General features: G+C 36.6%; 2 protein-coding genes and 1 long non-coding RNA gene across 3 annotated transcripts; all 3 read left to right on the top strand.

Annotated features, from left to right (window-relative positions):
- Positions 1–11,351: 11,351 nt before the first annotated feature.
- LOC143354928 (uncharacterized) lies at positions 11,352–12,660 on the top strand. The gene is made up of 3 exons (XM_076789310.1): positions 11,352–11,407; positions 11,505–11,605; positions 12,377–12,660. Exons 2-3 carry the CDS (start codon positions 11,525–11,527, stop codon positions 12,512–12,514), a joined length of 219 nt encoding a protein of 72 aa, XP_076645425.1. The 5' UTR covers positions 11,352–11,407; positions 11,505–11,524; the 3' UTR covers positions 12,515–12,660.
- A 556-nt stretch (positions 12,661–13,216) lies between these two features.
- LOC143354929 (uncharacterized) lies at positions 13,217–14,122 on the top strand. Its single transcript, XR_013082419.1, has 3 exons — positions 13,217–13,341; positions 13,716–13,885; positions 13,960–14,122. It is a non-coding gene; the product is annotated as an uncharacterized LOC143354929 (long non-coding RNA).
- A 5,851-nt stretch (positions 14,123–19,973) lies between these two features.
- Positions 19,974–23,354, top strand: LOC143354743 (omega-conotoxin-like protein 1). The gene is made up of 3 exons (XM_076789020.1): positions 19,974–20,131; positions 22,530–22,643; positions 22,890–23,354. The coding sequence occupies exons 2-3, from the start codon at positions 22,551–22,553 to the stop codon at positions 23,022–23,024; spliced, it is 228 nt and encodes a 75-aa protein (XP_076645135.1). The 5' UTR covers positions 19,974–20,131; positions 22,530–22,550; the 3' UTR covers positions 23,025–23,354.
- Positions 23,355–27,518: the final 4,164 nt, after the last annotated feature.

A 27,518-nucleotide genomic window follows, 5' to 3' on the forward strand; every position in this document is an offset into this window, starting at 1 on the left:
GAAACCATGCTAAGTGCCATCAATTTCTGCGTTCGACGTTTTTCCCACCGAAATTTTCGATTGTAAACTGCAAACGTTGAGGCCGAAAGAAATTTAGCTCGATTCACAAAGAATACTAAAGCCGCTTAATGTTTAATGCCGAGAATAGGTCAGAAATGCTATCGCCGTCGTGTCTAATAATAAATATGAATTATGTTATTATCAACCCTCGCGTGCTCTTTGAAAATCCTTGCACAAGACATTCTAGGACAGTACCTCACCCATCTTCGTTTTACAAGATCAAAGGTTCAATAAGAAATATAAAAATGATGGAAGTATGCAGTGTGATTACTGCAATAAATGTTCTGTTAACATAGCACACCCAAATTGCACATTTCATAGGGATGAGGGACCATGCTCGAGACTCTCTTCGAAAAGTGCTTTGCACTTGCGATTTTTTATGCTCTGACACCCCATTTCCAGCAAAACAATAAAACTGTGATTACACGGAGAAGTGTGCGGCTTTTCTGCGATTTTACATCGCTGTTTCTGGGAGTTCTTTCGATATAAACTCGATCTCTTTTATCGCAGATAAAGATTATCACCTGCCGGACCATTACAACAAATTAGCTTAAGGGTATAACTTTAACATTCGACGCTCGTTCTTTCACATTTTATTCTTGATTGCGTGCGTGATCTGTAGAATTATGGTGTCCCCAAAGAATTCGTTAAACAAATTTTTTAATGATTTATTCGTTAATGAACTTTGTACTGTGTTACTTATTGTCGGTGTAACTACAAACCGACCCCTTGTTTCTAATCATAGTCCTTTTTTATGCAAGTTAAAGATGAAATTAATACTAACAGTTGCAAGTATTATGCAATTATAATTGCAATAATTTCATATAATATGACCTAAAAGATTAGCTTAAACGCAAGACAGTAAAAGCATGACAAGAATTTTAAAATTCTACCATTTTCAACCCATTCAAATTATTAAGAAAAAAATGCAATTAATGGACACAATTTTTATTTTTCACTAAGATTCACAGTTTCGTTACAACGAAATTCTATCGGAGCGGACATTCAATTAAGAGGGACAAATTGTCCAGAAAATTCGATTATAATACACATACTCAGCCCGTATTTAATTTAATCCTCAATGCACTAAGATGAAAGTAACAGCAGCAATTAGATTAATTCTTCATTTCCACTGTCTTGAATAAAGTAGAGAAGAAGGAAAACACGATGAAGGATCGCGATCTCAAGGATACCTCGCACTCCACGTACGAAGAACAAATTCTTCACGGTAAAAAGTGAGTGGCCGTCTTCCGCATACAAGGAAACTCTATTAAATATACTCGGGCTCCTTAATGAGCTCAAGGGTAATTTCTCACATTACATTTCTCCGGCGGTAATTAGAAGAATTAAGAAAAACGGTTCCTCGAGCGAAGTGTGCGCGAGGCGAGGAAAGAACGGGTGGTTGGGGGTGTAGCGCGCCAAGGTAATTCTCGGCACGTGTAATATTTAAAACACCTCAAAGGCGATGTAACGACAATGGGAGCTGTGAAACGTTCTTCTGACGGGGAACTTTATCCTCATCCCGAACCCCCGAGTCCGTGTACACCATGGCCAAGGCTCGCCCGGGGTGCACTTTTCTCCCGTCGCGCCGCGTCAGTGATCCGTAAATACACCATCGTGGAAAAGACGGTCGCTTTCTCTTTCCTTAACACCCGTCTCTGTCGCAAAACGAAAGATTTATGTACGGAGACCGTAACCGCAAGAGACTGCAAAGAATAAAGCCACGCCGTGCTCTCGATCCCAGCTTTTTACAGTCGAGAAATCCTCTTATGCAACAGATAAAACCTGGCCGCGCCGGTTTTTACCACTTCTTTCTTTCCTACGCCCCTCGGTTTTTATCTTCCCTTTTTACGTCCTTGGGTTAACACCTTTATTCGTTTCAGTCAGCCGAGCCACGCCGGTGTTAAGGCTTCTGCCATACTGTAAACAATAAATTGAATCCCACGACGATCATTCGATTCGAAAGCTTTCGAGACCATTTTAAACGTGTCCCATTCTGGACTCTGCCATTTTTTACCAATTTCAGGTAGCTAATTTGGAGTAAGATGACCTAAGATTCTTTATAAAATTTTTGTGAAACGCGCTACCCTAAATGTCTACCCTTGAAAACGAGTGATTGATATAAATTTATTGTTCAAGAAAATGGTTAAAATGTAGCATTCGTAATATTACCTGTCTTTTATATTGAACAGTAAAGAACACGGAACAATGAAACCCAGTTTGACATAATGCATAACTTTATGCTCCGCACAAAGGAAACAGAGGAAACAATAATTGGAATTAAACGTATTGATAAATTTGTTACATATCATTTTTATTAGAGATATGACGGTACAAAGGAAAAATGATCGCACAAAGGACATTTAATTTCGTGAAATTTACAAATGATATTTTTTGTTATTGTAAAAAGTGACTTTTGTCAGTTCTTGCGTCGTCCTCGTTTGTCGGTAGAACTGTGGTGAACTGTCAACCGGCAGCAATTGTGCAGGATTAAAGCCAGACGCGAACGATGATTAATAAATTATTGAATTTATTCACCAAGTGTTATTTACATTTGACGATTGATTTCCGTACTTTTAATCGTTACCGATGATATGGAATCCGTGCAATTTACTCTTCATGCCTGATGGGTCTCTCGGCGTACTCGAGGAAAATTATTGTTTATTATCAGTCGCCCGGTTGTCGTTTCTTCTTTTTTCGTTCGCCTACTGCGGTAATCAATTAACCGGCTCGGTTTAATCACGTGTCCGCGTTACTAATTTATTATTCCGGCTGATATTAATAATATTTCAGGCCGACGAGAATATTAAACAACGATATTCGCATTGACCGGAATTACCGTAAAAGATTTAACGAATACTACTGAATATTACTTTATCTTTATCGAGCGTCGACTATCTGTTTTTCCTGCACGTGTCTACGAACAGATACGCGTGAGCAATTGACAATAGATAATTCGCTATTATAAAATTCTGCATTTTGTCGTGAATTCCGTCGCTGAGCGCTATACACGTACACGGTTGTTGAACAGCACTACGTCGGCAAAAGTTTTCGATATTGAGCGAATTGGTTTTGTTATGTGTACCGTCAAAAACAAATAAAACAGCTGTAAATACCTATAAATGTTATTTTTATCATTCCATCGACTTACGTAAATACAGTGATTTATTTTTCATATATCACCGCTCGGAGTCCACCATTCTATTAAAATCGCAATTTTTACACGACACGTGATACTAGTAAAAAGAAACTTATTTATATCGATTGGAGGTACTGACCTCATCGTGATCGGACCATGGATTTTCAAGCGTTTATGCTCAGTAAAATTTTCGAGAAGCAATAAAACTGGCAAAATAATTCGAGTAAAAGATTCTATGATATAATACATATTTTTACCATATACTTCAAATCGATAAGTTGAGTTCCAAGTAACGTTTTCCAGAAATGCTAACGTAACTCTAACGCAATTATTTATTCAAATCTAAGAGTTGCAACGCATTACAAACCTCTGCTGCCATTCCCAGGACACTCGCTCGCAGTCCACGTGAAAAGCGATCAACCGGAAGATCAGTTCCTCGGCAATCATTCCGGAACGACCGGTAGCTGCTGGGAGGATCGATCCGGCGGCGATGTCTCAGACATAAAGCTTCAGACAGTGTTGTCCGCGAGGAAAATCCCTCGCGAGTATATCTGAGAGCTCGGGCCACTTCGAAGTAAACGAGGGAACAACTACCGGGAAGTTTATTCCTCGGCCCGGCCCGGCCCGTCCCAGCCCGGCACGTTTTTCGTGTTTCTCTTTTATGGTTGGCGCGATACGATGTACGTACTTGGAGCGCGACTTGTCAGGACCGGGAAGAAAGGTAAAAAGAGAGCGGGAGAGCGTGTCGGCAGCTTTCGCCTAACAGGAGGGAAGCTTTACGAGGTTCTTTCTGCCGCTTCGTCGTTTCATTTTACGGGTCGTCGCCTTCTTCTTGCGACGTGGATTTGATTCAACGCGAACAGCCCATCCGGAGGCTCGCTATCGAGCCGCGGGCAATTTTCGCGACGGTCCTTTAACGTTTCAAAACCCCCTGCTACCATCCTCCTTCCTCCCAATCCCACTTTGCCCTATAATCGAACTCTTATTATGTCAAGGACTGTCCACGAGATTATCTTGCAATTTCCTTTACGTTTTGTTCGGTCCCGTCAATTACCCGACCCGCTTTGCGCTCCGCTCGTCTCATTTGTTTACCTCATCGACGTTATTTGTATCTGATTATGCCCGTTCGTACACAGAATGCCCCTCCCAGCGCACCGTTCAGCTCAAACACCTTCATTGTTTCGAGCAATAAGCGATAACATTGTTTGCCGAAAGTGTTTGGCTTCGTGAAAAACGTAATGCTGGTAATACCGTTCGCGTGCGTGAAATGCTAACGTGCGTTTACGAAATGTATCATTTTTTATTTTGCGAGATCGACACGCTGCCGAGAGAGAGACTTGCTGACGCGTCTGTGCGTGGCTGATCTATACTACTTGGGGCAATTAAAAGAGAATCGCTTGGGTTTTCGAGGTGCACTCGGTCACTTATCTGGGAAATGGTATTTTCAGAAGAATACAATGTTGCTGAACGACAGTTGCTAATGGGTCTGTGTATGGCTGGACTATTCTACTTCCACCAGGGAATTTTACCAAAAAATTTCTTAAAATGTCTAATCAATTTCTCATTACTGTTTTAAGTTTTGTATGAACAGTATCTAAAAGAAAAATAACAATTGTCTATTTTACATGAAATTAAAGCGTTACTAGACTTTTTAAATTACACAACATTGTTCCTCTATTTCTTTCATTCTCATAATATATCAAAATGTTCACAGAAACAATTGTAAAATGTTGGTCATTGCAAGCGAATATATTTACCCTGTATTCGTGCAGTTGTACAGTCGAGAGTCAAAGGCCCAGAAAAATTGTAATTAAGACGTGTTATTGCTTGAACAATAGTAGACGTTTGGTTAACAGAGCCGGAGACGGTCGCGCGGGCACATGTGCCACGGTAATTCGCTCTATCATCGGAATTGCGTGGGACCGTAAAACACCGTCTAGCCGCCGTCCTAGCAACATAGTTTTAGTTAATTCGCGGGAGAAGATGCGTCTCTCGAGCGGCGATCGTCTCCACTTTGCCACTCGAGGGTTGGATGCATCGTGTGCCCCTCGCCCGAATGGTCAGCTGGACCCTCGTACACGTAAATCACGGCGTTGCCGCAGATCCAATTATCAAATTGTCCGCCACTTCAGTCGAGTCAAGAGAACCGGCCCGGAGTGTCGAAGAAAGAGAGGGACGACCCGGGGAATTCGAAGCAGAGAACGAGAGGTGTCCGGCGATACTGCTTCAATAGTGGACCCGGGGGGCGAAAAGCTGGAAAATCATGGCGAAGACGAGGCCAACAAAGCCGGGATCAAAACAGAAACAGGGGCCGAAACGTCGCAGAAAATGAGATGCGCGCGGCGTCATTAAATTGTCCACTTTGGAAAATACATATCATCACGGTGCCAAAAAATCAGTGATTAAAACACAACATTACTGAACTCAAACGTTTTTCATTAATTCATGGCTAATAGACAGCATTACTGAATGCACTTGAGTAATTTACTACGCTTTGCATTTGATCTAGAATCTACCGTGATCGTCCTTAAAGAAAATAATTCTCAAACTAGTCCGCACAATTGCGAATTTTGTGAAAAGAACATTAATGTAACTTGATTGAAACTTGAGCCAAGTCTTTAAAAATAAATCTGATCACAAAATCCCCCCAACAAGACATTGCAGTTCAAATAATACATTGATTATTTCATCAAAATCAGAGTGAACAAGTAAGTTTGTTTCATGAATTGAATGTTTCTCGGATACAGGCAAAGACGACGAGAAGATAGCAATGTCTTCCATAGAAGTTGAATTTTTACGTGATATGAGCAATAAAAAAATATTTTAATACTTTTTGAATACAAAGGAAGCTACAGAAAGTAGACACATAAATTTTACATTCTCCTTTGTTGACATTACGGAATTGTTCATTTTACTGGAGAATGTTATTCAGCGAACAGTGAAGGAATGAGACAGTTAAATTCTTCGGAGACGATTTCCGTCTTTGATGCGAACGAGTGTGTTGCTACGTACAATTTCGAAGCAGCTCGAAGGAGAGACGTTCGGAGGAGACGATGGAGTAGCTAAGTGCCGTAGGATCGCTAACTAAAAGAGCAATAGATCCTGCGGGGCAAAACCGCTAAAGACAGCTCGACGTCGCCGGGGGAAATTTATCACTTAAGTGACTAGAAAGCACGCAAACCCTGGGGAGTATTTCGCAGTCGGATAAGGTGATCGGTCGATAAGGAGAGCCGTGAAGGTACTCACAGTAAACACTTGAGACGTTCGATAACAAGGTTCGAAAGACAATAAGACGATTCCGTCCACTCGACGGACGAAGTGATTGCCCGTGCTCTTATTTTTCAAGAGTTCGCGGCTGACGTTGATCGTGTATAATCGTGATTAGGGTCCTCGTTAAATCAGACCGGATTCCATGAAACTGCTCCTATCTGCAGTAAATAAGTTTCTTCAAAAATAATCTGACAACGAGTTGCAATCGGGAGAGTAATAACAGAGATAGCGTCAGATTTTTAGATTGTTGGTGGAAAATATTGGTGCGGGGTGTTCGCAATGAAAATATTCCTTTTGGTAATGTCGAATCTATCGAGCATTATTGTACGCGTTGTCCTGTTAAAATTGCGAGATTGAATTTATTCCTTTTTTTTTTTTAATGAAACTGTACCCATAATTATTTCCACAACACACGAAACATTTCCTTAGGGCCGAGGTGGCGCGTGTCCCGGAAAATGCTGGTTAGCCAGGAAATGCAAACCGGATGTGCGTGCAGAAAGGCGCACAGCACCCTCGACATGCAATGTTAATGCAGACATCGTCTTAGAACCTCAATTCATTTGGTTACGGTACACGCAATATTAGCACTTAATCATCATCAGCAACAAGTCCTTGGGGGAGAATTAATTGAAATTAATGTTTAGGCTGCGGATCGTTATGCAAAATATAAATTTTGTGTGCAGCCGAATGAAGTCAGACTAATTCCTTCTTTAATACATTTTAACAAGCTTAAATACATTTTATCAATATGCATAAATTACTTTTTAGTAATTTAATAAATAGTTTTTGTCATCAGTACGCAAAATTTCCACTACTAATTACTAATGTTTAAAACGTTCTCCCGGATGAAAATCCTCCAGAAATTATTTTACGTGCTGTACAACAATGCTCATTTCGTTGAAATTTCAATTTAACATCGACATCTCCCGGCTCTCATTTTGCACACACATTGTTTATAGATCCCACTCTTAATAAAGCATAATTATAAAATCATCTGAACGGGAAACAATTGTTTGTTAAACGATCGTTTTGTAACAAGCATATTTACGGTGGAGAATATGATTCACACAAACGAGTCGGAAACAAGTTCTCGGTATTTAATAGTTTTTCGAAGTTGAGCACACATGCGATACCATTCTCGGAAGAGGTATCATTCGGTCGCTTTAACGTTTCTTCGAAACCGACCCTGAGATTGATAATCATCATCTCGATCGGACCAGCCGACGATATACATCATAAACCTCTCTTAGATTCAATGGACGTGCATAACGCGTGTGCAACGAGTGCACTCTGCTCGTCTCGAGATAACCTCGAGCTTCCAGTAACCGTATCGCACTGTTTCGTGCATCAAACATAAACGAAAAAAACAAAACGTCGCAAATTGGGAATCTCCGCTTTCCTCGTCACGGTAACAGGAATCCGTAATGTTATCGATAAATATCGATAATGCAAATAATAATGCATTCCCTGAAGTCTCGCGTTGACCATAAAGTCATGTCACTGCACCAAATTCGAACACCACAGAAACTGCATCGCAAAATTTTCTATTCCGCACTGCTCCTTCTAAAAAACATTTACAGACAGGCACTAAAAAAGATTTGCTATAGAAACGTTGAAAAAACAGTCAAACTTTGTAGACTACATTTTTATTTTAAAGTTTTCGATCAAAATTAATACGATCTTAATCGAATCTTTCAGAGAACTATGTTGGTTTAATTTTCCTTCTGATTGAAATTGTATATTACTTTAATTTGTATAATTGTTCATCAAGCTTGTCTTGGTTGATGGTTATTTTAACTAAAAACTGTTGACACATATTCGGACAATAAAATTGTAAAGAAAATAGTTGAAGGAGTATTGCAATATTCTTCATTAACGGAACACTGTAGATTTGAACAGAATAATAAATTGTCTTTTAATCTAAACGCACCTTTCTGAAGAAATCATAGTTAAGAGAAATGGGGTAACAAAGAAAATTGATGAAGAGAATAAAAAAGAATAAGCAACCAAAAAAATGGTAAAACCATTAAAGAACAAAAAATATTATAGGAATAAAGGAATTAATAATAGAGGAAGTGAAAAGTGAACGTGTTACCCGGAACAGTTGTCGGTAGCTTTGACAACAAATACTTTGTTAGTGGTAAATCAGTACGATAATAATCAGAAAATGTATCGTATTCGAGAGAGAGAAAATTGATCTATTTGTCGTGATTAATAACGCTCCGAACAGACAGGTCATCGATGAAGTAAATAATCATATTTTATTTCGCTTATTATTAATCCCGTTATCCACACTTAAAGCGGCGCATTCAAAAAGTCGGAACATGTATAATTAGTAATCGATATCTTATCGATAATCATTAGTAATATTTTAAAGCGAATCAAGTTCCGCATGCAGCGAAATAATTGGAACGACCATTTAATTATCGCGATAATAAAATGACTCATCGTTCATTTGTTTGGTGATTATCAAAACCGCGCTCGATAAATGTTTTAACTGTCTTCATTGTATTAAATTGCAGGCAATGATGCACTTGATCGGCTGTGTTTATCAGTCAGAGGGAAATATTATTCGCGGTCAACGGGAAGCCCCGGTTACACACATTTTATAATAACAAATACACATTTGCGTTCTCGCATGTAATTATCAGTTGAAGCAGCTCATTGAAGCGGCGCGCAGAAAATTGTGGTCCGCGGTTTATTTTTGGGGGCGCCGCGCGTATCCCCGACACTTGAAGATAAAACATAGTTTGATATTTGCATTTCCCTGGGCAACGCAAATATATGCCCTGATCAAATTTTGCTAATATAAATGATATCGATTCCCCCGGATGATTTCATAAAGCCTTTAGAACCGCGCCGGCCCCGGCCAGGTAAATTACGTTAGTTTAAACCGTCCAACAATTTGTTTGTTCATTAGTTTTATTTTCAGTTTACCCTTCCCCCGATGCTCTTTTAAATCCCTTCAGTAACCCATCGTTTAATTTTATGAAAATCCTATCTGATCTTCTGATATCGTGCCGCCCGTTGTCAATGAAAAATTTCATTGTTGTTTCAACATACGAATTAACCACCAAGACGAAATCGTACCTGCTCGATTTCGGATTCACACAGAACACCGTTTTCTGATTGGCTTAGCGATTTCTTTCGCGGTTTAGGCTACAATATATTAGGATCTGTCAGAATATGCTTTCTAATGATTTTTATATTTCCATACGGTCATCGATGTCCAGACAATTAAACAAACTTTATATTTTCAAAATTTGTACTGTATTTGTATTTTTATAATTTTCCAGATAGTCTGTAGAAAATTTTAGATAAGTCGAATTATTATTTTCTACAATGCACTTGGCACTGATAATGAATAGAAATTACTAACTTGTCTATTCATGGCTTGCATATTCTACTTCGAGAACCCATTAACATATGAATACAAGAAAATCTAATACTTTGACAGTATTTCCTGATAATTTATTTAAAAAATTTCGTGAATAAAATTAACAATGTTATCACATTCATGGAGCAGGATTTAAATTCTAAAATATTATAAAATAATGATAAAACATTGTTTTAAATGTCTTAAAAAATTTAGAGAATACTCTTGGCTAATGTGTTGTTTATATGAATTCATATTTTCGAGGATAGTTCTACAAAGATCGAGTCAACCTAAAAGCATAGTAAAATATTCCTAATTTTGGGGAATGTCATACTTTTTTAACAAGTGAACTATAGAACAGCCCTTTTCAACATCGATTACTAATTTTCGACTATGTGAGACTTTTGCCGCTTCTACGCTCTTCTTGTTATTAACATTCACACACATTTCGGAATCATGATACTTCCTCGCATTATTGGGGATTATGTATGCAAGTAATTACGATAGTGGCGCTTCACCATACGCGTTAAAGGAGCCCGCTTTCGAAAATGGGCACTACACGGTCCTGGAATCCGATTCAATTTCACAGTTTGTCGACGAAAATAACGATAATCAAGAACGATCGTTAATAATCACTATATTGTGGATTCATGACCCATTGCGGATTATTATACGCGCATCTCGACGCGCGCGCGCAACTCGAAAACTTATTCGCGTAAATTTGTGCAACTGATTCTAGATAATTGCAAATGGGTGGATATACTTTCAGCAAGGTATGCTATGGCTGTTCCGACTAAAATTATCGTTCTCCCGCGAATCATGGTCGCGCATGGATTCGGAATTTCGTTCACAGATTTGTTACGTTTGCTTTCCCGAGTTTGGTAATTTTTTTCTATACGCAGACGTAGTATTTAAAAAGATATATTATTTTTTAGTACAGATGTTATAGAAAATTACTGTAGATTTATTTAAAATTCTTGAATTACTCGTGTACTTCATTTTTTAATTTACGTGCAAATAGAAATGAAAGTAGAAAAATAAATGAAACATTATACGTGCAACATTCATTAAAAACATGTTAAATGAATCGTTCTTTTGGCTTGAAAGTTTTTAATGAGTCTTGAATAAAAAATAGACACTGTCCGCGCGGGTTTATAAATTTTGCAATTATTATCGCATTCGTTATAGGTATAAACATATTTTGCCACGGTTTCGCGAATCTATGCCGAGCTTCAAAAACAACTACTTCTATTATCGGATTAGAGATTAGTGTGATCTCGAGATACGGATCGACGGGGGGTTCAAATTTTTCTAAATTTCTGCAAAACACGTTTACGTAATTTGTTTACACGATCGTTCCAGGTAATGTTTACGCGACGGGCCTTGATACGCTACATATTATCAGTTGCCATCGTAAAAGTAGTACATTTTTGCCAATCTTCAAGGTATAAGTATTAAAAATAACAAAATTTTATCTTTGATGCGATCGCCGCTCCTATAAATACTGATCTTCTTGCTGCATCAAATCAGAACACTACGAGCTCTATCAAAGTGAAAACAAGGTAAGCTACAATATTAAGAACCATTTACGAAATAGTCTAGTAATTAGTCATACTAATTACGAAAGTGAATTATTAATACATGCTGTTCTTTCTTTAGAAACTACTAATACAATCATAATGAAGAAATTTTTCGCAATTCTCTGCGTCACCCTTCTGGTCATTTCTCTTGTTGAGAGTTGCAAACCACCTGGCTTGCTTGTGAGTATATTTATTAATAATTAATCAAAGCGTATTACCGCGATAATCGTAATTTTTACTGATTTTGGTGGCAAAATAATGAACGAGAATTATAAAATAGTGTTTGATCGAACTTTCACTTCCTGAATTTAATTTTGAAAATTTGTCGGTCGCATCTGCGTCCTGGCAAATCTGATATTTTGTAGTCGCCTATCACTCACTGTATCTATTAATTGCAATAAACACTGATGGTACGATATCGATCGTTTTCCATTGATTTTGTTATCTCGTAACTGCCTACCCATATCAAATTACGGAGGCCAGCAAATAGTATCGAGCCATTGTCAATATCAATGAACAATAACAAAAGTGGAAACAATAAGCAGTGGACAGACATGAATCGAGTGACGCACCAGCATTGTGCAAACATATTTTCATAATGTAAATTCCTGAAAAATGCGACCGTAAATTCAACAATATACAATGTTGAACAATTAAATTATTTTTCCTTCTTTTTCGAAGCGTTTTACAATTTTTTTCAAAAGAGAATAGCAAAAATATGAGCTGAAATTTTAGATTTCGAACACAATACTAGGCGATTCATAAAAAGTCATAGTCTATATTTTTTTATTTCATATTATTCTATATTCTACTGTATATAATTCCATAAATATTAGTGTGATTGTATGGCTTGAAGTGAAACATTTTCTAATATTCTTACTTTATAATTGTGGTTAGTAAAGACATTGGCAATTGTATAATATTGGTAATATTGGATACCTGCATTTTCAGTGCTCTGATGACAAAGACTGCTGTGCACCGTTAATATGCAACCCATGGGCTGGACGATGCACCAAGAAATTGACACCTTCAACTACAACAGGCAACGCGAATGATCCGGCTGAAGCACCCGCTGACGGCCAGATATGAATAAATAATTGATCAACACACATGGATTGCACTTCGTAGGCCTACGAATAGTTTTTAGATCTTGTTTGCCATTATACAACATTACACAGAATACTAGCAAAGCATTTATAATACACAAATGAATAAATAATTCAATGCAAAAATGTGTATTTCAGATTGTACTTTTATTTCTCCTCCCCTCTGTCATGAAATATAACTTCCTGTGAATAAAGACAATTGAATAGTCATTAGGGAACAATCTAATGAAAGTAGGTAAAATTCTCCTTAAATGTTTATTATAATGAGTAAACAAGATTATTACTCGGCACAATGTAAATTGTTTTATGAATATTGAAAAGTAAGATTATGAAGTTGAAATTCTCTAGAGGTATGACGTCTATTCGCAAATTATACATACTAGCATACGTAACTAAAAGACATTGGCAAATTTGCGTCAGATATGAGGGCAAATGTACCTAAATCTGTATTTGGAGATCAGCTCTATTTGGATTTCTGATTGATCTCTGAATATCCTCTGGATAATCTCAAAATAATTTCACTGACAGCCAGTGATCATTGACTTTCATACACCTATAGATTGCTACCAATCATATCGTCGATTGACCATTATATTAATATCATTGTTCCAAGGTTTTTTTGTTAGTCAGTTTCCATATTACTTACCAATGGGACGCTTATCAACCATGCAAACTTGATGTGTAAATTTTGTGCGTGTGTATGTTCACTAGCTTAACACTTGTATCAACTACACTATAAATACCCGAGGGAAATCATATTCGATCAGTCCATAATAAGTGGATAAGGAGAGCATATCTATTAATCTTCTGGTGAGTGATACATAGTAACAGTGATAGCAGATTATTTTTAACAATCAACTCGATTGCATGCTGTATTTTCTTCTGCGCTTCAAAAGAATTCCTAGGCTCAAATTATTCCAAATAATCATTTTAGCTTAAAATATTTTAATTGATCATACACTTGTCACAGAAAGTAAAAATCATTTACTATTTTCTAGCTACAGTTTTCGATTGAAAGGGATAATTAAATATAAGTAAATAGGAAATAAGGCAAACATTTGATTGTAACAAGATTTGACTAAAACATTCTGAATTTGATTTTAGAATTTTAGCGAAGCATTCTCGTAAGAGGAAACAGTATATGCAATAGACTAGTCATTTTCGTCCACCATTTTTTCTTGCAGAACAGTCGAACAAGGAACGCTGGAGAACAATGAAAACTCTAATTCTTTTTGTTGCGATTGTTGTCATCAGCATCTTTATCATCGTCGAATCATCAATAAGCAATGAAGACGTTTCGCCAAATGAACTGGTTGGCGTTTCGAAAGGAAATTGCAAGAAATTCTTTCGGAAAGTGAGTGTATCATTTTAATAATTATTGTACTTTATATTTTACGTGTGTTATTTATTATTTTTGTGTTCGTACAGTGTTCCACAGACAACGATTGCTGCAGCGTCTTGATATGCTCGCGTATCCTTTCTCGCTGTGGATGGTACTAAAAAGAAATGGAATAGCAGCACTATACAACGAGATTTTGTACATTTATAACAAACACGATTGTGTGAAAGAATAAAGAAAAAATAAATTTTATATTTACTTGTTATTTCCTGAAATTCCTGGGAAAAACATGAAAACTTACGTCTTACTCGGTGTTTGTCTTTATCTTGGTTCAAGGGTTAATATTAATACCATTGATACTATTGTTATAAATAAACCTTTACAAAATAAAAATTGCATCAATAGTAAGAATAGAAATGAAATAGAAAGTTCTTCCCTTTTTCAAAATTGTGGATAGATTAAGAAGTATATATTGACATTCTTAAATCCTATAAATTTCACTAATTTTCACGTACTCAATTTTATCATAAATGCATAAAATCCGCAGTCCATTTATTACAGATTCATTTCACTGAAGTTAATAATAGTATTCATTAAATTAATCACGGATAAATATCTTTATATTCCACATGTTGAGCAAAACCATCGTTAATCACTGAAGTAGAAAAGTTGAAGTTTGAAATTCCGTTGTTCTAAAGGGTGATGACGTTTTTCCCGTCATAATCGAAGCTGATGCGTAATTGCTGCCATGAAAATGTGTCATCCGCTGATCGAATCGAATTGCATTAATTTATTGATAATTGCGCCGACTACTTCTCTAAAGAGCGTGTATAAGCGCGCACCATGTTATGAGATTAAAACACGTACAATATTTTACGAATTGAAATTTATATAAAATAAATAGCCACATTAACGAGCAGGAAAGTGAAAGAGCGCTCGCAGAAAACCATATTTTCCAATAAAATACAATATTAATTAGTAATTACTATTTGAATGGATAAATATTGCTCGACACCTTTACACAGCAACCGAAGTACTTTCGCTAAACATAAGCTTCATTTATCGCGAACTAATCTGCGGAAAATCGATTTAATTACGGAAAAATATTTAAACCGAACACTGTTCTGTATTCTTATATTTCAAATATGTATAATCACGCATTCAGCGACGATTTCAGTTTTAACTAAACTAAAGGTCAAATGCACCATTTCAGCATACAATTTAATGATCATTCGATTGATTAAAAGTACAAAACCGATCGTCCCAATGAAAGAAAAATCACGGGATTAAACAACTACTCTTTTAACTTTGTATTAAAAGGAAGAATGTGGTACTATGATTTGGTGGTTCAAGAAGAATCGTTGAGTTCATTGTTTAATATGTCGTTAGTCAAAGCCGTTTGTAAAATCATTTTTTGCTTGTCTACTCCCATCTTCATAGACTATGAAGTAATATCTATTGCAACTGCAAGGTTGCTAAAAGAAGTTAACTCCGTATTTATGACGCAGTGGAACTACACGATAAGGTGTGCATACGGGTGGTTACAAACCTGATTGGTCCACAGGTATAAATGCGGAACATCTCCGTTTTCATGTCAGTTCTGACTGTGCCTGGTTGTCGACTGTTAGTCTCTTTGCTGATGTAAGTACTTACAAAGTTTTTGTATCACCTCAAAGATAATTTGTGTCGTCCCTCACCAAAAAGCTATAAGCGAATATAATCCTACAATTGCATTTATTAAATCACTTTCAATTTCGTGAAATTTTTTAATCGTTTTCATTAAGATGTTTTATCGAATTACAAAAACAATAATCAAAATGGAATGTGAATTTTCATGTAGAAATATATTTGCTAATTCTCTCTACTGAAATGTTCAATTTATCAAGCACTATCATCCCGAATTTGTCATTTTTATGTCAAGTTTTGATGGCTAAAGGATATGTTTTATTAATGATTGTAAAGAAGTAAATATTCAAGATTAATTGTATTATTTGTAAAAGTATACAAATAAATTTTAATATTTATATTACCTCTGGAAATTCTCTCTCTCTACTTCGATACTAGCTTAATTCTTTTAATAATATTTGCAGTCTTGAAGATAACTCGCTACAATGAAACTTCTGTTGCTCTGTGTGATCATTTCAATCACTCTCTATACTAATTCCAATGTCACCGCACAAGAGACATGCTCTCCATGGCTCGGCTCTGTAAGTATATTGATACGAAGCTTAAAATATTGTAAGGAAAACACTCGTCGATCGTTTCTTTATAAGTTAATTTTTGATTTTATGGATTTATGAGAGACATGAGCAATTTAAAGCTGTATTTGCCATTCAGTTACAATCGGTGCATATATTGTATGTATATTTTGTATGTAAATATTATTTTAGTGCCGCCAGTATAACGACTGCTGTCGATATCTGACCTGTTTGTCATATGCAGCAAGATGTGTGCCAAAAGGAGGAGTTATTGTACCAGGAGAAGATACAAGACCAATTGGAGATGGACCTTTTCCTCCGGGATTCCCAGTCGAGTGATTACTTACATAAATTACTTTCGTTTGATTTCTTATTAAGTATCCTTCTACTACAATTGTGACAATAACTGTACCCGTAATATTTGCACGTTGAATGTAACAATTTTGAAAAACAATAAATGTATTCGTGCTAACTGTTTCACTCATTTTTATTTCATTTCGATATTAAATACACTATTGAATTTGTAAAAAATGGGATATGTAAATACGAACATCCTGATCAAGAAAATTACATTCTTCAACGTTTAACTCTAAAACTGTAAAGAAAAAATAGAGACATTTAAATGTACACAATAATTTAACAACATGTTTCATTTTAAATTGCTGTAACATTAACAAACTCCCATCTTGAACCGAGCAATGTTGCCGCACAAAATTATATAATTTTTCAACGGTAACGTTGCACGTCGCGAGCATAGAAATTCATTCGAATAATCACCGACGATATCGTAAATGTCGAATGGCTTCGAGCACCGAAAACTTTTTCGGCGAAGTCTTAATATCGAACAATAATTCGTCGGATCGATTGGTGCTCGGCGCAGCAATGGAATCGCATTAACGGTAAAAAACAAAAAAATTGCGCGCGCGCGCGGGGGTTACAAAATAGTTGGGTTATTTCATTGTCGAAAACATCGCCGGGACGAGGAAGCGATCGACCATATAGTTCGATGGCACAGTCAAACTCATCGATGTAAAACCGAAAAAGAGAAGAAGGAAAAACAAAAAAAAAAAAACGACGGACCGCGCTTCCACTTGCCCGCCGTCTACGGATACAGGAGCAATATTACCGGATGATTCGGTTTTCTTCTCCGTTGTTTCCTATTAAATGAATTAAAGAACAAGAGGGGGGCTTTGTCGGGCAGATCAATGGGAACGCATAAAGCCGGAGCAATACGCAGTCAATGAAATATCGGCGCTACAGAAAAAGCAAAAAAGTGGCCGCGGCCTGACATTTTCATACCGAAACGAACGGGAGGAAAAGAACGTTCGCGGTGGATGCCTCTTTTGAATTGTTGCACAGTTTACAGTATAATTGGTACGAATTATAATTGACGAGGAGTAGCAGTAGGTGGATGAGGAGGCGAAGAGAGCGGCGGCAGTAGGAGAAGAGAGGAGAGGAGAGAGACAGAGAGAGAGAGAGAGAGAGAGTAGGTTTCGACTTTTCCCGGTATTCGCCCCGGTGATACGCGTCCCGAAGGCATTATTCTGCAAAATTAAACGCCAGACCCAGAACATACTGTAGCTACTGTAATTTAATAGAGCGAGCGCTTTTTTGGCTGAAAAAAGCAAACCTGCATATCGCCAATAAAATTGTAAAATTATATTCGAACGTTAATATGCCCGGCGCTGAAATGAAGTCCGAGCCGTACAGCCCCCCATGAGTGTAAAATAGAAAAATCTAACGCCGGTTAATGGAATATTTTACTTTATCGATCTACCTCTCTTTCTTTCTCGCAACTGTATTATTGGTAATTGTAGTATTACATTCCCTCGAACCGTATTGCAGATTCATGCTTCGCCCAGGTATTCCAGTTAAAAACACAGCGAGACTGGCACGCTTTTGTCGTTTCCATGGCTTTAAATACTATTAGTGGCATTTAATGCAAAACGACACTGTACCTTGGCCATACGCGCGTTTTAAGACGAGACTGTTTTCTTTCGATGAACGAACGTTCGGAAGCGTTTGCTTCCACGTTTTGTTGATTCGGAGTTGCAAAAAGAGCCACAGGTTTGCGCTTCGACCGGTGTGCCTAAAATATATACGATGTTAAACGAGGTATGTGCGCTTTATAAGGCCTCGTTCAATAAATTAATTCAGAGTATAAAGTATGTATTAAATCCTTTTGTTTTGCTTGCATGACTTCCAAAGCGGAGAATTACACCCAAAAAATCGCGAATGCCTAGCACTTACCTTAACAATATACACTCATATTAATTTACATATTGTTAATTCTGTAACGTTCCGAAAACTGCAAAGTGCTCCTCTAGGTAAGTTGACAACATAACGAAATGCTAAAACTGTAAAAATATAAACTTGGTATTTCATAACTTCTACAAGAAATCGGCATTTCATACTTTTTTATTTTCTAAAATTCGATTTCGAAGCTTAAAATTCTGAAAAATTCACAGATGTGCATTCTGATAGCTAAAACATGCCTGACTTTTTTCAGAATTTTCAATTGAAGAGTATAAGAGAAATTATGGAAAACTCTCATCTTCTTCGTCACCCCATTGCTATCCCCTATTGGTACCCATTGTAACCGAAAATTGGCACAAAGTATTTTCGTTGGATAAGCTATCGATTGGCCTATTCAATTGTGAACACTGCGTTGACTACGTCCTGTATTTTCACATGCAATATGAGAAACTTAATAGTACCTTATAACAATTACATGTATGAATTATATGTATGATATTTGATTTTATACCATTCGTGTGATATAGAAATAATAATTGGATTTTGAATACTTTTGTGAGTATAATTTTGCAGAATATGATTGCTAAAAAATAATACAATTCTCAATTCTATGACTGTCGGCAAGGTTACATTTGGAATTCTGAAAACGTTTACATATGTTGGCTTTTGTTACATATGACGTGTTTTTTAAGTAGAAATTGCAAGGTTGTTCTGTTATCACGAACAGAATACTAAATAGTTTGTCATAATTCGTTTAGGCTTGTCTGTGAGTTTATAAGAAATAGTTGGATATAGATAAAACGTATGGTAGAATGTGCAGAGAATGTTTCCAAGAACGTAGTGTGCGTATATGTAGAAATTCCAGACTACAAGGAAAGTTTCATTTGACACGATATTTTTCCGATCTCAGTGTCAGATGTTGCGACTTTTTCATTTTATCATGTCGCTCTTATAGTTTTGCTGTAATTGCGTTTTCTCTAAACAATGCCTATAACAGTATCCATTCAACTTCTTTTAATTTTTCCGTGGATCTATTTAAGTTCCTCCCCATTAACTGAATTCTATATTCTTAGCATAACTGTTACCGTTATCTCGCAATATGATAATTAGAAGCACTATTTTGTTTTAATGCCTAAGAATGCCTAAGCTGTGCGTGTAAAAGATGATCACCTAGAATACTAATGCGACTGCCTTGATTTTTTAAATTAAGTAACAATAAATAGAGTTTTTTTAGAAAAATTATTATCACAGCTAATTAGGTTTATATGACATAGAATAATGTCATCGATATCCTATAAACAATAATTAGTTTGCGATCGTTTTCTAAAAGATTACAATATTCACATATATATATATATATGTACAAGAAAATATAAATAAACCGATGACTGGATCACACAATTGATAGAATAAGCTTCATAATTTTGCGATAATATGCGTTCTCAACACGGAACATAGCCTCGCGCGATAACAATTCAAATACAAGAAAATTAATGGAAATGATTATACCTATTAACTGATTCATTGTTTTGTAAAAATACACGCAATCAGGAACAACATGCCTTGTCTTTTAGCCGCAATAGTTTCTGAGTCACATGTCGGAGAAGTGTAACAAATCTTACTCTTACCTTCTGCGCGTTAACAGCCATGAAGCATATACATGTACACACAGCCTAAAGGCTTCAGCATGATGTGACGTGTGGTATAAAAGCGTAGAATATGGCAGATCGACGAGTCAGTTAAGGTCGAACTCTTGGGACTAGCACTCTTAAGAAAGAGCTTCGTGTTGCTTTGTTCGTTGCTTCTGGTGAGTACGATTCATGCGCAGTTCTCAGATTCTCAGCAGAATTTTTATATCCGTCGTAAAAAAAATCAAAAATCCACAATAATTCATTCCTCAATTTCACATTGTACACACTTGTTCTTTAACTGCATTCAATCTATTTACTTCACTCAGTGCTTGTCGCATTGACGATTTTAATGCAAATTCACATTTTTATTCTCAGACACCAAATTTTACTCAAGATGGAATTATTGTTCATCTAACAGAAGCTGAAATTTCCTATTAAAAATTTCATTGCATTTTTCTCTGGAGATTATCGTCATTCACAAATGCATAAGCATATACACTGTTCTATAATTACTCATAATTGCATTTAGGCACAGGCATTAAACAAAAAGCGAATTTGTTAATATTCAGATCGACACGTACAATGCAAGTCTTCGGTGTTTACAAAGCGTCACGAAGGAGTTGATAAACTTCGAGCTGACAATCCATGTATTTACATTCTTTTTGTTTCAAAGTAATGTGTGCGTTGAATTTCAATTTCACAAAACATTGTGTGTAAAAAATTTGAAAATTGTAGTTTTTTTTGTTATTTTAATAGCATGATGTAAATATTAAATATTTTTATTTTGCCGGTGCAAAAAATGAAAAAGTTCCTTTCAAATAAAATTGACTGTCATCACAAATATACAATAAATATTCACGTTCGTCGAGATAAAATTATTGGTAAATAAATCGAACGTTTAACGGTGTCCTGCGAAAACAATGAACGGGTATGTGCTCTGTATCAAAAACCGTTTAGAATTACTTTCTAAATCTCTAATAACGCGATCGCTGTGACATGCGATGAACTTTGAACTGACACTCGTCACACTCTGTCGTTTACTTAAGCGTAATCAGTAAAGTATTCTACGTTCAACCAAAGTATTATTCTACACGAGGATGAATATTTACAGTCTTTGTTTTATATCATCTTTCGGGAGCAATTGCCGTTGGACTGACAACATATTTTTTTTTATTCTTATAAATACAGAATTCAGATATTCTATAGACGTAACAATTGTACAAACATTCTATTAAACTGATATAAACACGACAAATTATGCTATACCAATATTTTTATTGCATAGGCGAATATATTCTCTAACTAAAACATTAACTCTGCACTCGACTTGATTAACACTTTGCTACACGACATTTGCTATAATTACACAAAAATCCACAGTCTGCTTATCAACATAAATTTCAGTATCATATTCAGTATGATTGTTCAGAGGATGTAAACAAAACGAATGTATTGTATATATTACTATTATATTACTAGTATGTTAATAAATAAATAAGAAACTTCATTGTTCAGAGGATGTAAACAAAACGAACACATTTTGACAGTAAAGGTTATTTAATTCGATCATTAACGGGTTCATGGAAAAAGATTAAGTCAGCTGATAAGCACCTCAGCATTGAGTAAGACATTATGTTGTTTTCTTCGAGTACACTTCTAAATAGAAACACTTCTCAGCAATCAATGTACACGTAGATTAATCACACGTATATCAATGAATCACTGAATATAAATGAATCTCAGGTTTATAAACGGCTCTCAGACAGTCTCAGAATTACAAATGGCTCTCAGCGAATCTCAGAACTCAGCAACGCTTTTAAAAAATATTTATAGGTCTTCGGCGAAACGCTAAAATAAATATTTAGTGAGTACTTGACAGTCGTTTCACGTGCATTCGGCCGTGTGATACAAGAACAAGTCGGTTCAGTGGTTAATGACTCATTCACGAATACCAGTGTATACTGCGTGCTCATACAAACCTCCCGTGTGTTCGTCAAGTTGCGTAATGAGCTGGTATTTCATGAATTCGCTGATGACCTTTGTAAATCCACGCCGTTATGGCGCCAAGATCGGACATAATTGTATTAAGAACAGTCTCCCTTTCTTTTCCTTCTTCTTCGTCTTCGTCGAACACTCTCACCAAATTATATGTCGTCAACGTTGCTTGCCTTCAGTTGTCGCACGTGAAAAGCCAGTCGCCTTGTTAACTTGAATTACGTCACGTCCGCAAATAATTTGCTGTTCATTAATTTCATTTAAAAATTCATGCATTTAATATTTTTGTGATTATCAGACCGCGAATTTTGATGTGAGATCAAAATTTTGTGAAGTAATTGCAAGAGACAAAAGTCCAATGGAAATGTATTTCTATTAACATGAATGAATTTAGAATGCTATAACAATATTTTTTCATAATTTTTCATAAAATTATGTACACTGCATAAAGTAGAAATTAATCTAATGAATATTCTGTTACGCTTACAATACCTGTCACTATCATGACTCACGCTAGACTGACATGCAAACTGCAATGTTATAACACAAAATTGAAAGAGTCTTCGACTTTGTTTCCAGTGTGTGGGAATTCCAATAAAAATGAGCAAGCTTATGCTGTACATCTTCGTCGCCATGCTGGCGATGACTGTCGTTATGGGAGCTTCGAGCTCGTGTGGCCGCCATGGTGATCCCGTGAGTAGAAAATCACATGGAATTATTTTTATTATTACAAAACAATTGGCCGATGCGAGCATGTCGAAGTGACAGAGAAGAAACAAGAGAAAACGAGGAGCGTGATGATACCTCTCCGCAAACTGTAGTTTCCCGCGTTGACTGAAAATAGAATTTTGTAGCAGTTGTAATAATTTGCGAGCATTCCCCGGCATCGTTTAGCCAGCCTGATAAATACTAATGCGAACGTGTATTTCTTCATTTCAGTGCGTCAGCGACAGCGAGTGCTGTTCCGGCATAAAGTGCCACAGGTATGCGAATAGGTGTCAAGTCCAGATCACGGCCGAGGAGCTGATGGCTCAGCGCGAGAAGATCTTAGGTCGGAAGGGCAAGGACTATTGATCCGGGAGCCAATACCGAGTATAAACTATCCCAAATCGAATCAAATTGAAAGAGAAACGAACAAGCTCCCGAACAATTCGTGAGAACTAGCGGTCCGAAATAATAAACAGCTGTAGCGTAATAAATTCCTGAAGAATCACACGAAGAGAACGATCTGGTTATAAATTTTAGAAAATGATTTGCTGCTCGCTTGTATTCGCTCTGCGAGATTATATAAATATTCATTGTTATACATATATATATTGTCTTAGATGTTTCTGAGCCGGAAAGGTGATACTTCGTTGCGAACAATATTTGCCAATTTAAGAAATTAAAGAAATTTGATACAAAGATCGTTCAATTTATTTTTCCTGTAATTTACCTTTTTATCCCGTTTAGGAACTACATCATAGTTCCACGATTTACAGGACCATAGTCTATCTCATGGCAGATTATTTATACATGAGTTTTAAATTCTAGAGTTTATCTTTGATAATTGTTGCTAGATATTTTTGGCAAACGCATTGAGGTTTGATTTCATATTTGTGTATTAACATCAGTCGTTCGTGGAGGAATGGCGAATTTAACGATGATGTTTCGGATTAGAAATATAATATTATAATATTAAATCTAAATGGCAAACACGAACCCAGTCTCGCAGCTAATATTACTCTGTTTATTTATTAGCTAGTATCGTAATATAGATATACATCAATTCCGCTAACTCGCATCCGTTCGGTCAAAACATTCGGTATAATACTAAAATTGAATATACCACGGATTCTATACACTAAAGCGAAATTCTCCGCAATTTAATGCATCGAACATGCTTAATTTCTATTAGTGCAGAAACCCGTCATAATTTCTACATTTTGGAATTTCGTTTATATTTTGTAGAATTACCAGCGTCCATCGGCCTCTGTGACCTATCGTAGGATTTTTCTTTTGAGAAACTGAACCCTCGAATAACATATTCATTATTTACGGTAGACGAGTAGAAATATATTGTAGACGCAAGAAATGGCCAAAAATTAATTTCTCTCTCCTGTACACAAAGATTTTTCCACGCCAAACGCAAAGAATAATATTTTTACCCGTTGTTCTTTATCATTTTCTTCTCACAGGTTTTAACGTCGAGTTTTTAGTCGACCATGCACAAAATTCATGTGAATACATCAAGACTAAATATTTACATTTCATTTTCAATCTAGTTACTAGACTGTAAGAAATGGAAGCTATGTTTTTCTAATTGTTTTAGTGATTCGAAAGGAATCTAATAATATTCTTCAATTCTTCTAAAAAAAACTCGCAGTCCACTAACTCCACAAAAATAATTTCCCATAGAACTCTACGAAGACTATTACCATTCGTCGAGAATCAGTCAAACAATTTTCGGAGATCAATTAAATGGATTATGTAAAATGATCCACCGGTAAGCTTTTCCAGAAAACGAAATCGGCTAAGCTCGATAGAGCGTATTCGGAATTCCCGTTCGGGTGGAAGAGGTCACGATTATTAAGTCAACGATTATTGTTATCGCTCCGAGATTACGCCGTTTTATTTCTCCGGGTCGAACGCAACGCGCGATAATGCGTTGCAGTAAAGCTTTCGCTGTTGCAGCTCGTCGTCGTCGTCGTTCTAACGAGAGGTGCGTGCAACGAAAGCAACGGCGGCTACTCGGAAAAGAAGCATTTTCGAAAAATTATAGCTGATCGACCATGTAATTGCGCTCGCTGGGAAATTAAGCGGCGTTCAATTGCGTTCCGTGCGATATTGCCCGATCGCGTGTATCCCCGTTCGCATTTCGAATTCGCTGCCGCCTTTAAATTCGCTATCTTGTCCAGCGTCACGGTCGTCCGTTAAAACGTGATCCTTGGCTCGATAGAAAGAGTCCGGCCATTGCTCGCAGTAAAAATCCACCGTGTTAAATAAAGCTGCCCGATGAGAAACAGCCCGCTCTTCTTATCGCTTCGACTTATCTTTCGATAAACTCGTTCCCCCGATCGATCGCATCTGACTTCATTATTGCGAGTCGTAGACGGTCGTTTTTCTCGAGATTCCTTCCAAACAATTGTATTTAAAATTAACAATTTCCTTTAACCCTTAGCCAATGCGAATAACCGTGTTCCCGCTGAGTAATAATAATTTTTTATAAGACTTTTATCTATCGACAATCGGGTAAATTATTTTAGGAAAATAATTTCATGAATTACATTCGATTTCCAAACTAAGAAAGTAGACAGAAAGGTATTAAATTTCAAAAGGCTTCCGAGTCTTTTATAATTCGCAAACGAATCGCAGAAGTTCCGCCGGCGGAAAAAAAGCCATGCAGACCAAGAAGCACGCCGAGGTCTCTTCAACAGGAACGTAACCCTATCGACCGTTAAGAGCCTACCTAATTTCGAAAAGTAGGTGGACTTTGATTCAAAGACTGAAAGCTTCTTGTGTTCGTTATACGATATTTCCGGCGCGCGTTTCAATCTCATTAACTTCAGCTTAAAGTTAAGCGCCTCCGACTCTTTTACACCGTGTCGTCTTTGTTCTCTCTGACCATCGCACGGTTTTCAGACAAAGTTCTTTTCGCCGTAAAAGACACGTCTAACGTTCGGAAAAAGAGCCACGCGACTGAAAGACGGTGTACTTAAATACGAAACGCTAATGGACACAGATAAAACGGTGCTTTTCACGTTAAACGACATTTCAACCCTTTCGCTGTCCATTAAGAACATACCTGACCGGATTTTCAGGAACCGAACTGCTTCCTATAGTGATCAGCAAATAGCAGAAACGCTTAGACTTAAATCCACTTAAACTCATTAATTTCCATCGGTCATTGATTGCCAATATTTCATATATTTACGTTACTTATCTTCTCTGGTACCTATTTTATTGTTGGCTGCAATTTATTCACTATTCAGTTATATTCTCTTGAAACATAACGGCATTCAATTTCTTTCTAAATTCGCAACGATGAAATACATTCAATATTTTTGTGGAAAAGATGAGAATAATAGAGATTTAAAATGGAAACATGCACGTTTTCAAAAATTTATGATATAAGAGACCAAACATTACTGAATTAGAAAACTCTAAAGAGGGTAACAATATATTATAGGCAACAAAGATAAGAAAATTGTACTATTTCGTAGTGTTTTCTCATAGCAATATTTGAACAAAATAATTATAATGTGACAATTACAATGTCTGAAAAAAATGATTTTTTAAACAGACTTTTTCGTCAGACCTAATCGAATAATTTGGTTCTGATTTCCTGAAAGAAGTTTGTTAATATTTGGCATGTCACTTTATGTGCAGCCTTGAATTGATAAGTTTAACTGATACGATGGTCAAACAATCGAGCCTGATTAAGATTCGCTCGACTATGACAATCGTATTTTATCGACTTTCTTCCGGCGTGATCCCTTAATTTTAATTTTCCCGAATCTCCAATCGCGTAACGTTGATAAGGTGGAAAAAGTCCTCTATCTGAGGGATCGAAGGCAAAGGCATCACCGTGCAAATATTTGCTCGATATACATTATCATGCTTCAGCTTAATTGCCATATGTTGTACTCTCATACGTTATGGAACACCTTCTGTCTTACAGTTAGATACGACGCACGCTCGCGCACGTGAAACGCTCCAGTTTCGAATAACACTCTGTCACCCTGTTAATTCTATGCGCCGTTCAATTACGCTTTCTTAACGATCATCCTTTGTTCTTGAAATGAAATTTCTGCGCTACGTTTGCTTCTCGGTTTAAGCCCTGATTAAAATTTTACAGCGACTCTTGTCGAACATTGGTTTAGTTGCCAATCACTGGCAAATATTTTTGTATCGCAATTCTGACGAACTCAGAAATGCTGCAAAGTAATTTAAAGACAGTGTTGACACGTTCACAGCCCATAAGAAAAATAATAAAATGATTTCCCACAAATGCTTGGTGTAAATTCAAATTTTTATTTTGCAATTTAATAAAGTGAACTTTCAAAATGAGTCTAACTTCCTCGGTCAATTATTGTCATATAAAGAATGTAAAGATATTATTATAATACTTTGAACATTTTTTATGATGTTTTTGGTGTATTCGCACTGCTAGAAATGGCCGTACAAAACAAGTTGCACTCGTTTATACAGTTTCGATGACTCTCGTTCTAATGAATTATTCCTGCAGTCCTCTGTTCAGTGGTAATGAATACCGTAATGAGGTGGAAAAGCATAATTTTTCGAAGTCGCTAGTTCCGAGCACGAATTTTTGCATACGTACTCACGATAATTAAAATATACAAAACAAAGATCTAGATCACTAGACTATTCAACATTCGAATCCGGTAAGAAAACAGAATTTGTTTTGTTGACAAAGCCTCAAATATTTCAAGGTATCACAAATTACCACAAACAATCACAGGGTCGCTGATCCATTTTTCCCACGTTCAATGCTAGCAATAAGAGATCAAGGAAGTGTGTTTTTGCAGGCCACAAGTGAAATTTGGACCCTGAAGTATCGAATATACC

Source organism: Halictus rubicundus, chromosome 6 (genome assembly GCF_050948215.1).
Source record: "Halictus rubicundus isolate RS-2024b chromosome 6, iyHalRubi1_principal, whole genome shotgun sequence".
Classification (NCBI taxonomy): Eukaryota; Metazoa; Arthropoda; class Insecta; order Hymenoptera; family Halictidae; genus Halictus; species Halictus rubicundus.